The 13,694-nt window shown below is 36.4% G+C and overlaps 1 protein-coding gene across 3 annotated transcripts in view; it reads right to left on the reverse strand.

The window, feature by feature from the left end:
- LOC103467650 (metabotropic glutamate receptor 4-like) overlaps positions 1–13,694 on the reverse strand; it is a 173,726-nt gene that overhangs the window by 28,787 nt on the left and 131,245 nt on the right. For all 3 annotated transcript variants that reach the window (XM_008414225.2, XM_008414224.2, XM_008414226.2), the window contains 3 exons: positions 4,092–4,227; positions 1,204–1,358; positions 659–799 (listed from right to left, as the gene is read on the reverse strand). In XM_008414225.2, coding sequence (XP_008412447.1) covers positions 659–799; positions 1,204–1,358; positions 4,092–4,227 — 432 coding nt within the window. The remainder of the gene's footprint in view (positions 1–658; positions 800–1,203; positions 1,359–4,091; positions 4,228–13,694) is intronic.

The raw sequence follows: 13,694 nt of genomic DNA on the forward strand, positions 1-13,694 counted from the left end.
CAGAGAGGAATCTTGGAGAAGTTTAAAATAATCGAACAATCTCCGGTCCTGTTCTTCTAGTTACAAAATACAGACCAAGTTATGGGGATTCGTTTTAGCTAAAGCAGAGGAAAGCTTAAAAAAATTACAATATCTATTTTTTCTGTTAATTTTTGTTCTGATTCTGTACTATATCCCTTTATAACACACTTTAAGAAAAAATGCACAGATGTAAGATGTATATGCCTTGAAATATTAGAAATGCAATCTTGCAAAGCACTACGAGATAAGAGACAAGCCTGAAGAATTTAATGATTTTAATGACGAAAAAGTTTCTTTCTAATGAGCTGACTAGATGTGCTATTGATTGTTTTCACTGCAAGCAGGGGCCGATTTTTGTGATTGCTGCTGTGAACGTCAAATACAGCCAGTCAACACATATAATAAGAGAATTAATTTCTCTTACAGAATTAGACATTCCCATTCACTTATTTACATAAATTACATTTTCTGCTATATTAGAAGAGTGTAACTATTCCCCCCAATAATAAATAAATAACTTTGACACAAACCCACATAAGCATAATGTATTCATGACACAACCAAGCTGTACACTTGGTTATTGATTGAGTGCTCCACATTGACCAAGAGGCTTCTTTTCCATTCGTTGAAAACTCACTTGTACACTTTTTGATGCCAGATCCTTTCTTCACAGCATGTCGACTAAGCTTGCACTGGAAGTTGTTCTCCCAAAACTCTGCAAACCAGATATTCCGTCTGTTGTTCTCCAATGTTCGGCTGATGAAGTACCGATCAAAACCTGAAAGTCATAGGAATTAGAAAGTTTTATTTTTTTTCCCAAAGCACAAAAACAAATTGTTTTTTGTAAGTTAGTGATAAAATACATTAAAAACCTCTTAGCGCTTTTGTGTCAGGTATTAATGTTGGCATATTTAATTTATTTAATTTTCTCCACTCTCTCCTTTGACTTACAGTCTGTGAGCCAGAAAGCAACATTGACAAAACGTCAAAATGCACCTAAAGGGGAAACCATGAAGTAAGGACAAGAAGAAGTTTTCCCAGAAGCCATGAACTTCAAATTAGAGTAGAAGACATATTCATATTCTTTGAAGTTGCTCTAAGGCTCATCAATTTTATTTTAGATATGATTCAAAGTGACCACAAAATAATGATGCCACTGCAGCACCCATCATAAGGGAATACCTTTAATGGACTGTCGTTTTGGTAGGATGGTAACAGCACCTTCTGCCATTTCCTCTTGGTTCAGGATAGGAGCACCTTTGGATCCCCAGCTGTCGGAACCTACCCAGATGAAATGACCTGTTTGATTGGCTCTTTTAGCTGCTTGAAGTAGGCGCCTGTGGGATGGAACAGAAAACAAATACATTTTTTTAATATACTGTACATATTGTGGGCTGCACAGTGACGCAGTTGGTAGAGCTGTTGCCTGGCAGCAAGAAGGTTCTGGGTTTGATTCCCGGCCACGGTCTTTCTGCATGGAGTTTGCATGTTCTCCCTGTGCATGCGTGGGTTCTTTCCGGGTACTCTGGTTTCCTCCCACAGTCCAAAAACATGACTGTCAGGTTAATTGGCCTCTCCAAATTGTCCCTAGGTGTGAGTGTGCATGGTTGTTTGTCCTGTGTGTCTCTGTGTTGCCCTGCAACAGACTAGCAACCTGTCCAGGGTGACCCCGCCTCTCACCCGGAACATTAGCTGGAGATCGGCACCAGCACCCACCCGACCCCACCAAGGGACAAGGGTGCAAAGAAAATGGATGGATGGATGGATGTATATATTGTGTTTAGGTATAAGTGTGAGCAACCTGCAACAATACACTTATTTTAGACAATGGTTGGACAGACAGATGAATAGAGTTTAATATCAGACTCCACATACAGCAAAACTGTAAAAAAAAAAAGCCATTGTAGCTTGTTGCTTGACATGGAGAGTTCAAGTAGAATTTGGCCATTATGACAATTTTAGCATAATCAAACCTTATTAGATTTCGTTTTAAGTTTATTGTAAATAATAAATAATAGGAACAGATAGCAGGCTCTGCTGTAAATGTTTAATGACAGATATTTCAGATAGAAATGTCTTACAAAACCAAAAAGATTTGGCATGTGAAATATTGCATTTATATTGCTTTTAAAAAGCAAGAAAAACACAGATGTGTTTCTAGTCTTTGCCCTTTGCCATTCCCACTGTCTTTTGCCCAGTACAAACAAATTAAAACCAATTTCTAAAAAAACAAAAATCTGACAGTGCGTTTTAACTTTTTGAGTTTACAGGATGGTTGAAGTGTTTTAATTAACATTTGTTAGCATTCTTATTCAATAATCTCAATTTTAACTTGTGTACAAGACATACCTTCTCAACTGTAATTGTAATAGATTTTAAATCATTTATGATCATTTATGTATTCTTATAGCCATCTGTTTTCGAAAAAGGCAGTATATCCCACAGTCAAAGTGATATTTTTAGGGGTTTAAATAAGTTATGTTAGAATATTTTACAACATTTATGTTCTGAGACTTTACTGAAAACATCTATAACCCTCCTGGATCAGGAGCAGATCTTATGATTAAAGAAAGAGGCAGCTGCTGCTGTGTGCTTATACAAGGGGAATCTGGCACCATTTAATTATTAAAAATATGTGAATATTACAACTTACAATACAAACTCTTCAGAGTGATTTTTAACACAGAATGTAAAAACCTTAAAGAAGCCACGCGTTAAATCTAAACTGTAATCTGTTTATGTTTTGCTTTAGGAGTAATGGCTGATTAGCCCATATTGGTTGAGAAGTTTTTTCCTGTGCAAAGTGACTTTCTTTAACAAATTCTACCTGCAACTTCTCTATGTTTGTGTTTTAAAGTTGGTTCAGCTATTCCATCAAAGTTAAGCTTTGAGACACAGAGTCCCTCTTCTCCCTCTCTATTATGGATAGAAAGGACAGCATTTAGAAAATTTACTCAAGGATGTAGCTGTCTAGTGGGTTTATAAAACTATCTTCCTGATATTTCTCCTGATTTTTTTTTTCAATGATGTCACACTAGGAAGCAGCAATGCACATGTGTCTCAATGTGTCTCTAGTTGATTTAAATATTGTGAATTAAACTGGCATAAGTCATTTAAAGTCATAGCAATTTCATTTTACCTCTGAACATGAAAAATAAAATACATTTTTTTTTTTGCATCCAATTAATCTAGCATTTAGCAAATGTGAATAATTTTTGAACTCTTGCCTGCAACAAGAAAATGTTGTGTAACTTAATGCGAGGGAAAAAAAGTATTTTCAGATACCATGTTTAGTTTTCTCTTAACACCAAAACAAAACAGTATTCATGCATTTGTTTGATTGTACTGGAAACAATGTCTTGTTATAATGCAGTCTTGTCCTTCCTTGTGCAGATTTTTGAGATCATTAAGATGTTGGATGGTCACTCTGATCTCAAGGATAATGCAGTCATGCTGCACTGTGATCCCACTGCCCTTTGGTAATTACTGTATATCCAGCCTATTACCTGTTATCAGGACTGGCTTAAATCAGTGAGCAGTGGGACTTGCTGACCCAGACATCAAGATCTCTGCCCACTTCCATAGATATATGCTGACCTACTAACTGTTTGCGGGGAAATATTCTCCTCTAAGAAAACGGTGCTGCATGTGAACAAAACAATCATTTCCTTTTCAAGATTTTTTATTTTAAAGATTAGATAATAACTGGCACTATAGTCATGCATTTTTTAAATTTAACGCAGATAAGACATGCAATTATATATAGAAACAGGATAGAAATAGAATTTGCACTCTAATGAGTACTTAATATTACTGTATTTACTTTAAAAGATTTTCAAATAAAACCTTTTCCAGGTAAAACCTTTGAAAATCTTAAGCGCCGTTTGACAGAGAATGGTGCAGATGTAAATGGTACTTAAGATAAAGCAACTAGTTTTAAGTACTAGTTTTAAATTGATAGTATCTTGAAAGTATCCAACCATAGCAAACTTGTAAGGATATAATTAATCTGTTACTCAACATTACAACAGTAATCAACAGAACACTTTTACACTCTTCACTTTTCTCACCTGATGTCGTCCTCGTTGGCAAAGATAATAACCACTCGAGCGTTGGGGTTCTCACTTAGCCGGTGAATGATCTTGTCGAACTCTCCAACTCTTGGTTCACGTGGGATTTTCACTGACTGGGATATACACAATCCGCCTAATTGGAAGAAAGAAAATTGATTTTTTTGATATTTAAAAGACTCGGGTATTGAAAAATTGATTCCCCATTATTTCATGTAATGAGTTTTTGGTGGAAATAGATTTCCTCCTATGGTTATCCTTTGCAGCAAAGTGTTGCCTTTATGTCTTAACAGCACAAATAAATCTGCGCCCACTGGCTATTGTATTGGGTGACATGGTTCATCATCCTGCTGGAAGAAAAATTCAGGAGATGAGCGTAGAGTGGTCAAAATGGTTGGACATGGTCAGCAACAACACTCGGGTAGCCTGTGGTGTTTGAACAATACTCAACATTTTTCCCAATCTGTTATTGTCAAATTTAGTTGAGCCTGTGTGAATTATTCCCTAAGCTTTCAGTTCTTAGCTGACAGGAGTGGCATCTGGTGTTGTCTTTCTTCTGCTAAATTTGATGTGTTGTGCATTCTGAGATAATATTTTGCATGCATCACTATGAGATATAGCTATAGTAGCAACTGTTGTCTTTCTGTCATCTCAAACCAGCCAGTCGTACCTTTCTCTCCTAACATATGACACCAATAAAACATTTCTAAATACACAATCACCACCGAAAGAATATTCTGTCTTTCTCTGACCATTTTCTTGAAACCTGAATGGTTGTGTGTGAAAAACACACATATATCTTGAGATGTTCACCCCGTAATCAGTGGGTTGCCAGTTTGAATCTCCACTCCATCCATCTCTGTCATTGTGTCTTTGGGCAACAGATCTCACCTGCCTTGCCTGTTGGTGGTCAGAGACCCATTGCATAACAGCCTTGCCTCTGTCTGACTGCCCCAGGGCAGCTGTCACTACAGTACTATCCTGTAGCTTGCCACCATCAGAGTGTGAATGTGTGTGACTGAGTGAATGACTGAATGTAGTGCAAAGCGCTGGGATCCTCTGGACTTGATAAAGCACTGTTCAAGTAAAGGCCATTTACCATATATATAAAATACAAAAACCTTTAATATAAATACCTGCTTAAAAATTATTTTCAAAAGATGCATTTAATTTGACAAAAAAAACCTTCATCGGTATGCACATTTTAATTTACTGAATATGACTGTAGGTCCCTAAATGCACTGAATTGCTGCCATGCTATAGGATGACTCACCATTTGTGTTAATCAATTGAACAGGTGTACCGCATAAAGAAGCTGTCATTTTGGAGTTGTTTAAGGTAGTTGCATTGATAAATACTTGCAGGTGCAATATTTCTCAACATGAGTGATGTAAGGTATTAAAAATCTTTCATCTGGCAAAATGGTCCAATTAGGCTATTATGCATCCCATTAATTCCCATTACAGACTTGTCAGAGGGTCTGGAAGAGTCTTGATTTCATGAGTTACTACTAAAGTCTGATAAAAAATCTTCCATGACATTGTAACATTTGGAAGTATATACATTTTTCCAATTGCAATCTGGTTTTATTTTTCTGTTTTGTCATTTTTCTTGTTGCACAAATAATTGAGTTTTGTTCATGTCAACAACTATAGTTTACAGTGACCTTCTAAGTTCTGCTCCTTGTCTATTGATTGCACAGAACCTTGAAAGCAAGCCAGAAAATAATACATGGAATGTATTTAAAATCTCTCATTTCAGATAACACTAGTCAGTTTATTTCTTTCTAGGAATGTTGTGTCCAATGGCATATTTTTTTGGCATTGGCCAAAACATCCCACAGTTGCAAAGTAACATAAAACATCCCACAGTTGCAAACAGACAAAGGCCGTTTAATTCCTGATGGAACATTTCAACAGAGCTGTTTTGTCACGCTGCCAAAATTCCAAAGAGACATATGGATGATAATGAATTTCACTCTCACAGCTCTGCAGAAAGCTAGCCCAATGAGGAATCGTTGCAGGAATAATACGCTTTAGTCTAGTTCAAAGCAGCCAGCCTCATTGTATAAAGAAGGTCAGAGTCTAAGTTGGAAAATGGGAAATATGAGTAAAGTATAGGGAAGTCCATTAAATGAACAGTGGTGTTGTGCTTCCTTGCTTCTAGGAACAAAAAGTCCTTTCCAGTTAAATCAGTGAGTTGCTTGAGTCAGTGACCTGCACTATTGTTCTGACTGTACAATGAATAAATTTAATCATGTTTTCCGTTTTTCCTCAAATGTCTGCTTTCTTTGTTCCACTTGTTTCTCGGAAAGGCAGCGTGATTAGGTTTCATGTGGTCATGCATGTCTCAAGTTGAAAGTGACATTTCTGGATTATGTGTGTCCAGTTGGCTGGCTAATGGATTAGCAGTTCCTTCAATGGAGAAATACATTCAGTCTTTTCTGACTGTACAGGCTTATGTTTGTGTTTAGATCCTGGGTATGTTTTTTGTTTGTACTGTCAGTCACTGAATGAACCATAGCTCCCATTGGCTATTTAACTCTTAAGGGTGTGCACTACTTATTGTTTTAATTGAAATTACTTATGTCATTAATGAAACAGCTTACATTAAACAGGTATAATATGCATTTTTCAAAAAGTCCACATTTCTCTTTAACATTTATCTGATGTAATGTTCCAATCTTAAATATCATGTTGTCATTGGCTGGTAGTGGAAAATCCTTATAATTAACGGAGATAAAGGCTTTAAAGCATCAGTCTGTGTAAACAAGGACTGTGTAATTACTTCATGAATAATGCATTTAACTTAGTGCATTAGGTTTCTGAAAGAAAACCTTTTTAATAATATGATTTCTTGAAAATATGTTTACACTACACAGATTCAGAATAGCTTAATATAAACTGGATTTTTTTCATGTAAAGTGCCTTGTTTGGTGTATTTTAAAAATGTTTTATCTTTCATTTTAAATATAGGTAACTTTTTGAAGAATATTTACATTTCAAAAAGGTTTATATTTCAAAATGATTCAGTTTTCATAATTCAAAACTGCTAAATATACACTGAGCAAATGATGCTGTAGTATCACATATGCTGTGTGTCGAAAAACTGATGAAGTATCTGGTTTCTTTGCTATGTCTGCCATAAATAGCTCAGAAGACAGGGGTTGCATAGTTACTAAATTGCTAATGGTTGACCAACAGTTTTAGGATATTGTCCATGCATCTGTGAAAGCACACTGTGGAACTGAAGAGAAGTAAAGTTAATGTTTGTACACCATGATGTGCTGTTGATTGTGGAGTCTTTGATAAAACTGGAAAAAGGTTTATCTGTCTACCTCTCTGTGTCATTACACCACATGGGAAATTTAGCTGCAGCATACCAGCAACTCTGTTCCCAGAAACTCTATCAATCACTTGATTCAATGTGTTTGCCTCACTGGTATTTTAGTCCCCCATTCCCTCAACATCTGCTGCATGGAAGTGGAGCACTCATCCCTTCCTCTTTCTCTTTTCTCACATAGAACACAAAACTGGCAGCAGCATTGTTTATCCTCTGGTGAGAAAATCAGAAGCACCAGGGAATGTAAAACCCGCATGTGGGATTTAAAGTACCCTAAACAAGAGCCTGTCATGATCCTTGGGGTGTTTGGGTTTAAGTTTTTGTTTTTGTTCATTTCCCTGTTGCTCATTTATATTCGATCTGTCTTGCTATGTTCAGTTCATATTTCTGTGTTGTTAGGAAGGTGCTGCCATATTAGTTAGTTCCTTTATGTTTATCATTGTGTTACGTTTGTACATCTTGATTTATTTCTATTGGATCTGTCTTAGTCTTTATCCCCTAGCTTTTAATTTCTTTTACCGCTTAGTTCAGTTTCCCTCTCTTACTTCTCCTGCTTTTCTTCCCACCCAGCTGTACCACAACTCTTCTGATTAATTCCCTAATCAATTTCCTTCCCTGCCTCAGTATTTATCTCCTGGTTTTTCTTTGGTCCTTGCTGGACTTTTCTGTTAGACTGCTTGTGCTCCATGACCTGCTCTTCCACCGGTTCCTTCTGTAGGTTCTGCTTATTCATTATTTAAGTCAGTCTTCGGAGTCCTTCACAACCTCAACATTACTGTTGAGCTGAAACTTTATCTTCACCAACTTTGAGTTGCAAAGCGTGTAAAGAAAATGGATGGATGGAACTTTGAGTTGCCTTTTTTCATTACTATTTCCATCTATCAGTTAATGGTGAAAGCTGCCTTAAAGTCTAATGTTTTAGATCCTTACTTGTAGAAATTTGTAATGCAAATCCATTCTAAATTGTCACTATCCAGCAGTTTAAGTGGGTTTTAATTGGCCTAGTGAGAAGCTTTTACATTAAATAGTTTCTTTCAATAACATCAACAATCTTTGTCTGAAGATGTCATTTTTAACCAACAAAACACTCTGATTTTATTAATACATTTGTCATAATATAATTAAAAACTCAGGCCTTTTTTTACCTCGTCTTTTCTTGTATTGCTTTCTTTAAATAAGACCAGCTTCCACAACTCTCCACATTTAATGTCTTTATTAAATCTTCACATCTGCTAAAAAGGTAAAACTGAGACGAAACAAAAGTGTTTCTCTTATTATTATTTGTCACCATTATGTAGAACTCAATTTTCACTTTAACATTAAATAGTTTTTTTGTACTTTTTTGTCAAAAATGATGAATACTTTTTATAGTCACTGGAACTGCTTATAACTATCTTTCAGACAAAAGAAAAAACAATCTGGGTTTATTTGAGTCCATCAAAACCACAACCTGGAGGTTCTTCATTGCTGAGTGTTGCAACAAATGACATCATCTGAACATTGAGCACAGCTCATGCACCCCCATGGTCCGCACACGTTCCTACTATCCTGCCCATATTCATGCCCACTACAGTGAGGAACATACTTCCAATGAAAGCAGACCTACATTCAAACCAAAACACCCTGACTATGGTGAGACTTGACAATGAGGAAGGGAAAAGAAGAGTTATATGAACGGTAACCAGCATTTATAATTACAGAGGAATGTTAAGGCTATGTAATTGATAGCTGCTTAAATTCAGAACGGCCACATTTTACTTGCATGATACAAAGAAGCAGTTGATATTTTTTTGAGGGTGTAGTGTTTACAGAAAAATTACAAAGAACATGTGTTTGTCTAACACTTTCAATTTCTAATTGTAAGAAGTAGCACTAAAAAGGCTAAAGACCCCTGATGGATTGCATTGTTCCACCAGGGCTGTAAGAAGAGCAGACAACAAAGCAGCACAGAGCCCCTGCCCAGACCTGACATTAACATGTGTCATGGCTGATTCAGCTAATGTAGACCTGGCTAAGCACACCCATTCACACCTGGCATTAAAATCCATCATCAGTAATCAGATCACAGTAACCCACTTTACATGCAAATAAACAAATGGCCACAACACAAAGCGATCGTCCCCAAAAGAGATCAGAATAGATGTGTACCCTCTCAGGTAATTCAAAGAGCAATGAAATCAACCCACTAAACTGTGATTTACCATGTTTTTTTCTTTGAAGAGAAACCAAGTGAGTTCATAAAAAACCCTTGTAATTATTCCCTCAGAATAAGTTTAATTTTAAAATATATATTCAACAGAGAGACTTCCAAGTGTCTACTGTTTGAGGGAAGTCATGGCAGGTAAGTGGATTGTCCCAGGAAAAAGAGTATTCAGATTGCAACATTCTTGAGGTCACAGTCGGCCCAGGATGATGGAGGTCAGAAGAAAACTGTCCTCAAAATGTCTTGAGTAAAGTCCCGCATGTTTCAGGGCTGTTCAGATATGATTAACTCTCTAGTAGCAGAATTTATCTTTGGGTGAAGAAAAGTGATAATTAAAGGAATGCATTTTACATAATTAATTGACATCATTGTGACATCAGTTATTTATTGAGAAAACTACTGCGTTCACTTTCAGGAACTGATGTATCCTTTTCATCCTTATTTTAGATGCAAAGATATTTTAGAGAATTAAAGAGAAATGTTTATTTCAACCTTTAACAACAACCAATTCAGAAAAATAACAACAAAAAATGGTTCTGTAAAGTAGTCACTGTCCCTTTTCAGGATAGTTCTATGATGGTATTTGATAGTAATTTGCTTAATTTTGATAAATATGATTCAATTTTAAGTAACACTGGAAACTATTGCTGACAAATGAGGAAACCTGACTGGTCCTACCATAAACATGTTTGTTCAGTTGATGCTGTTTGTTCCGCAGATGTAATTGTCACTATTTTAATACATAACGTAGTGTTTTTTTTTGTTTGTTTTTTTTTTGGTCTGATGATGACCAGTTTATTTCCTTCAGCAGAGTACAAGCAGTAACATTTGTAGCCTCTTTCCTGGAACTTCTTGCTAATGTGGAAAACACACGTATTTTGTCCTAAACTGCTCTTAATGTCTGAGCTATATCTGCAATCCTCCTCTAAAAATATCAGTTGCTTTGGAGACTGCTAGTCTGTTCTCTTGAGTCCTTCATTGTCAACCAGTCTCTGCTCTCCTAATAGCTCGGAACAATAATATTCCTTTTCATTTGACACCATGGGGAAAAAAGAACTGCAAGAACATTAAATATACTGTGGCTTTGAGGATAATTGCAGCATAGCTCATTTATCCTATGCTGAGTAGTGCTGCAGAGGAGCACACCTACTGGGCAATATGGTGAAGGTGTAGGTTTATACCGGTTATATAGCCTTCTTATTGGGATGCTATTAGAGCAATAGATGCAGAAACACGCTTTAATCCACAGCTGCAGAACATTAAAACTTTAATCCTTGGACTATTTTTAAGCGCTTCATCTAAAAAGCATCCTTTCTAGGCGTTGAACAATATCTCCCTGGTTGTAAGGCCTTAAGCTCAGTGGATGCTTCCACAGAAACACTTGAGAGAATTTTAAAACACACTATGCTGGATTGTAGTGCCTGTTTTGAGGGGACCTATATAATACTTAACATCTTTTATGTAATACAATAAATAATCTAACACAGAATCTCTACTGAGCTCCTAAAATCACTCTAGTAATTTTACACTAATGAGATTGGCCATTATACGTAACTGAACCACAATTATTTTTATAGTCAGTTGGTAAACAATTGCAATAATGATCTGCAATGATTATATTTGAAGCGACAGACTGGCGACCTGTCCAGGGTGACCCCGCCTCTCACCCGGAACGTTAGCTGGAGATGGGCACCAGCAACTCTCCCGACCCCATTAAGGGACAAGGGTGTAAAGAAAATGGATGGATGGATGGATTATATTTGAACTAAATAGCAGCGAACAAAAGGTTAAGATAGCGTTCAGGGTTTGTTGGTTATCTTTTTCTAAATAAAACTATGACATACTAATATCATTAGAAACCCAAAGAAAACATGCTTTATGTTGCCCGTCTGTAGTAGTTTCTTTCTTAAAAACACATTTTGTGGTTAACACATGAAAGTGTAAAATCCATTTTGTGAAACTTTGTAGTCCTGTCACATCCATGAAAAATGTGCATCCTTTCTGACATGTCCCTATATAGTTTACTGCTTGTGCACATAGATGGTGAGAACAATGTAGCAATGCTCTACATCAGGGCAGAACAAAGTTCTAAGTAACAATCACCATCTCCTTTTTCTATATGGACTCCTAACCATCTGGAGATGCAAATTATGTTCTCTATACACAATTTATGAGTGTGTAGAAGGGGTAAAATAATTTTTGCTGAATTAATCAGAAAATGGGTTGAACTGTGCTCATACTCAACTATTTGCTACGCAGAAATGAGTGAATCTTGATCAGCGCAGAAAAAGTGTCTGCATAATGTACCATGAGATCAAGTAATGACATTCCCCATTGCTGTAATGTTTCTGTGGCACTCAAACATTTCTGCAGCACTTTGATAGCACTTAGAGAAGTTTAGGCATGGCATTTTTTCCAAACATGTAATTATCAAAATGCAATGGAACTCAACAGAATCTATAAAGAGTGAGCTTTGCCAAATGGTAAAGAGCATCATTGGGCAATAATTCCTTATCAGTTTTATTCTACTTAAAGCTGCAACAAAGAAATCTGTTTGATCTGAATTTTAAAGAGCTGCACAAAATGCCATGTGTGTTAATGGCATTAAACAATATGCACAACTTAGTACAATGAAATAGTCTTGTGTTTTTTCCCTTGATCTACCAACCAGCAGGTCACACAATACGCAATCTGTAATTTGTTTGTCACAACCACAAGCCAGCTAACCCATACATAAGTTAGCTGTTACTGTGAATACCCTCAGTGGCTTTAATGCAGCAGTGAGTTAACTTTAACATCTCACACCATCAAGGAGACAGCAAAAAGATGTTTAAGTCTTTAGCTTTAAGTGTTTTATAAATGACTCTCATAATGCTGTGAACTCATTTCACTGTACAGGACCGACAGCAATATCAGTCCTGTACAGTAAAATTGTTAGGCTGTCATTAATACGGTACTATACTATTATCATTATTAGACACCGTTTCAAAAATATACTGCAAAATGAAAATCAGTACTTTGTCATCTCCTGCTCACACCAAGCAACAATAGCTTCAGTAATAAATGCCATATACAATGAAGGAGGTACATTATAAATCAGCATATATCCGAACCACATGGACGGTTTTCGAATTAAAGGACAGAAGATGAACAGTTCCTATTCCACCCTCATATCACTTCAATTTATCTCTATTATACCAAACATCAGTGTCGTTTTTCATGTGTATTCAGTCCATTAGATCAAAGGAATGTCGTGTTTATGCTTAACATGAGTGTATGATGTGTATTTGAAATACATTCCAGACACAAGGAATGTGTCTAAACGCATTTCTTGCACACCCCAGAAAACGTATCGAGGACTTGCTGAGTGCACAGGTTAAAATTGGGGAGTTGCTTTGAGCTGGCTTGTGTGCTGAGCTTGGAGTTCATGTGCTGCTGGGAAAATGAGGCTGAACTGTGTTTAGTGCGAGATTGGTGAGAGTCAAGTTTCTCATCTCAGATATCACTGAGCAGCACACAAACACATGCTCGCTGTCTGGCTTTGCTCCGCTGGAGTAAATATCTATTCTGGAGAGAAGATTACTCTTTATACCGAGAAAGCAGAAAAATAGAAAGCCTGCATTGTGTAATAAAATAAAATATGATGCTGTATCTCATTGCAGACGATGTGACATAGAAGAAAATGGTTATGTGGCTGAAGATTTGTTTTCTGAATACCCACTTAATACTGAAGATGGAAAGCAACTTTTTTCCCATTTATTCTGTTAAAATGTTTTTTTTCTGTAACAGACCCAGTAGCAGCAATAAAATCTATGGTGTGATTTCATTTCAGTGTTTTAATTTCATTTGTTTGTAGAAGTCTGTGTTACATAGCCTATTAAATGCCCTTGGACTAAATTTCAGATCAATTAAGATGCACGGTGTAATAAAATCCCTCCATTCCCTAAACATGTTAGTGACAAAATTACATAACAGCTACAATCAAAGTTTGTTGTTGTAATCTCAGAGGCTTGATTAAGTTGTTTTTTTTTGTAAAATAGATTAACATAATTTGTCTA

Source organism: Poecilia reticulata, linkage group LG7, assembly GCF_000633615.1.
Source record: "Poecilia reticulata strain Guanapo linkage group LG7, Guppy_female_1.0+MT, whole genome shotgun sequence".
In the NCBI taxonomy this organism is placed as follows: Eukaryota; Metazoa; Chordata; class Actinopteri; order Cyprinodontiformes; family Poeciliidae; genus Poecilia; species Poecilia reticulata.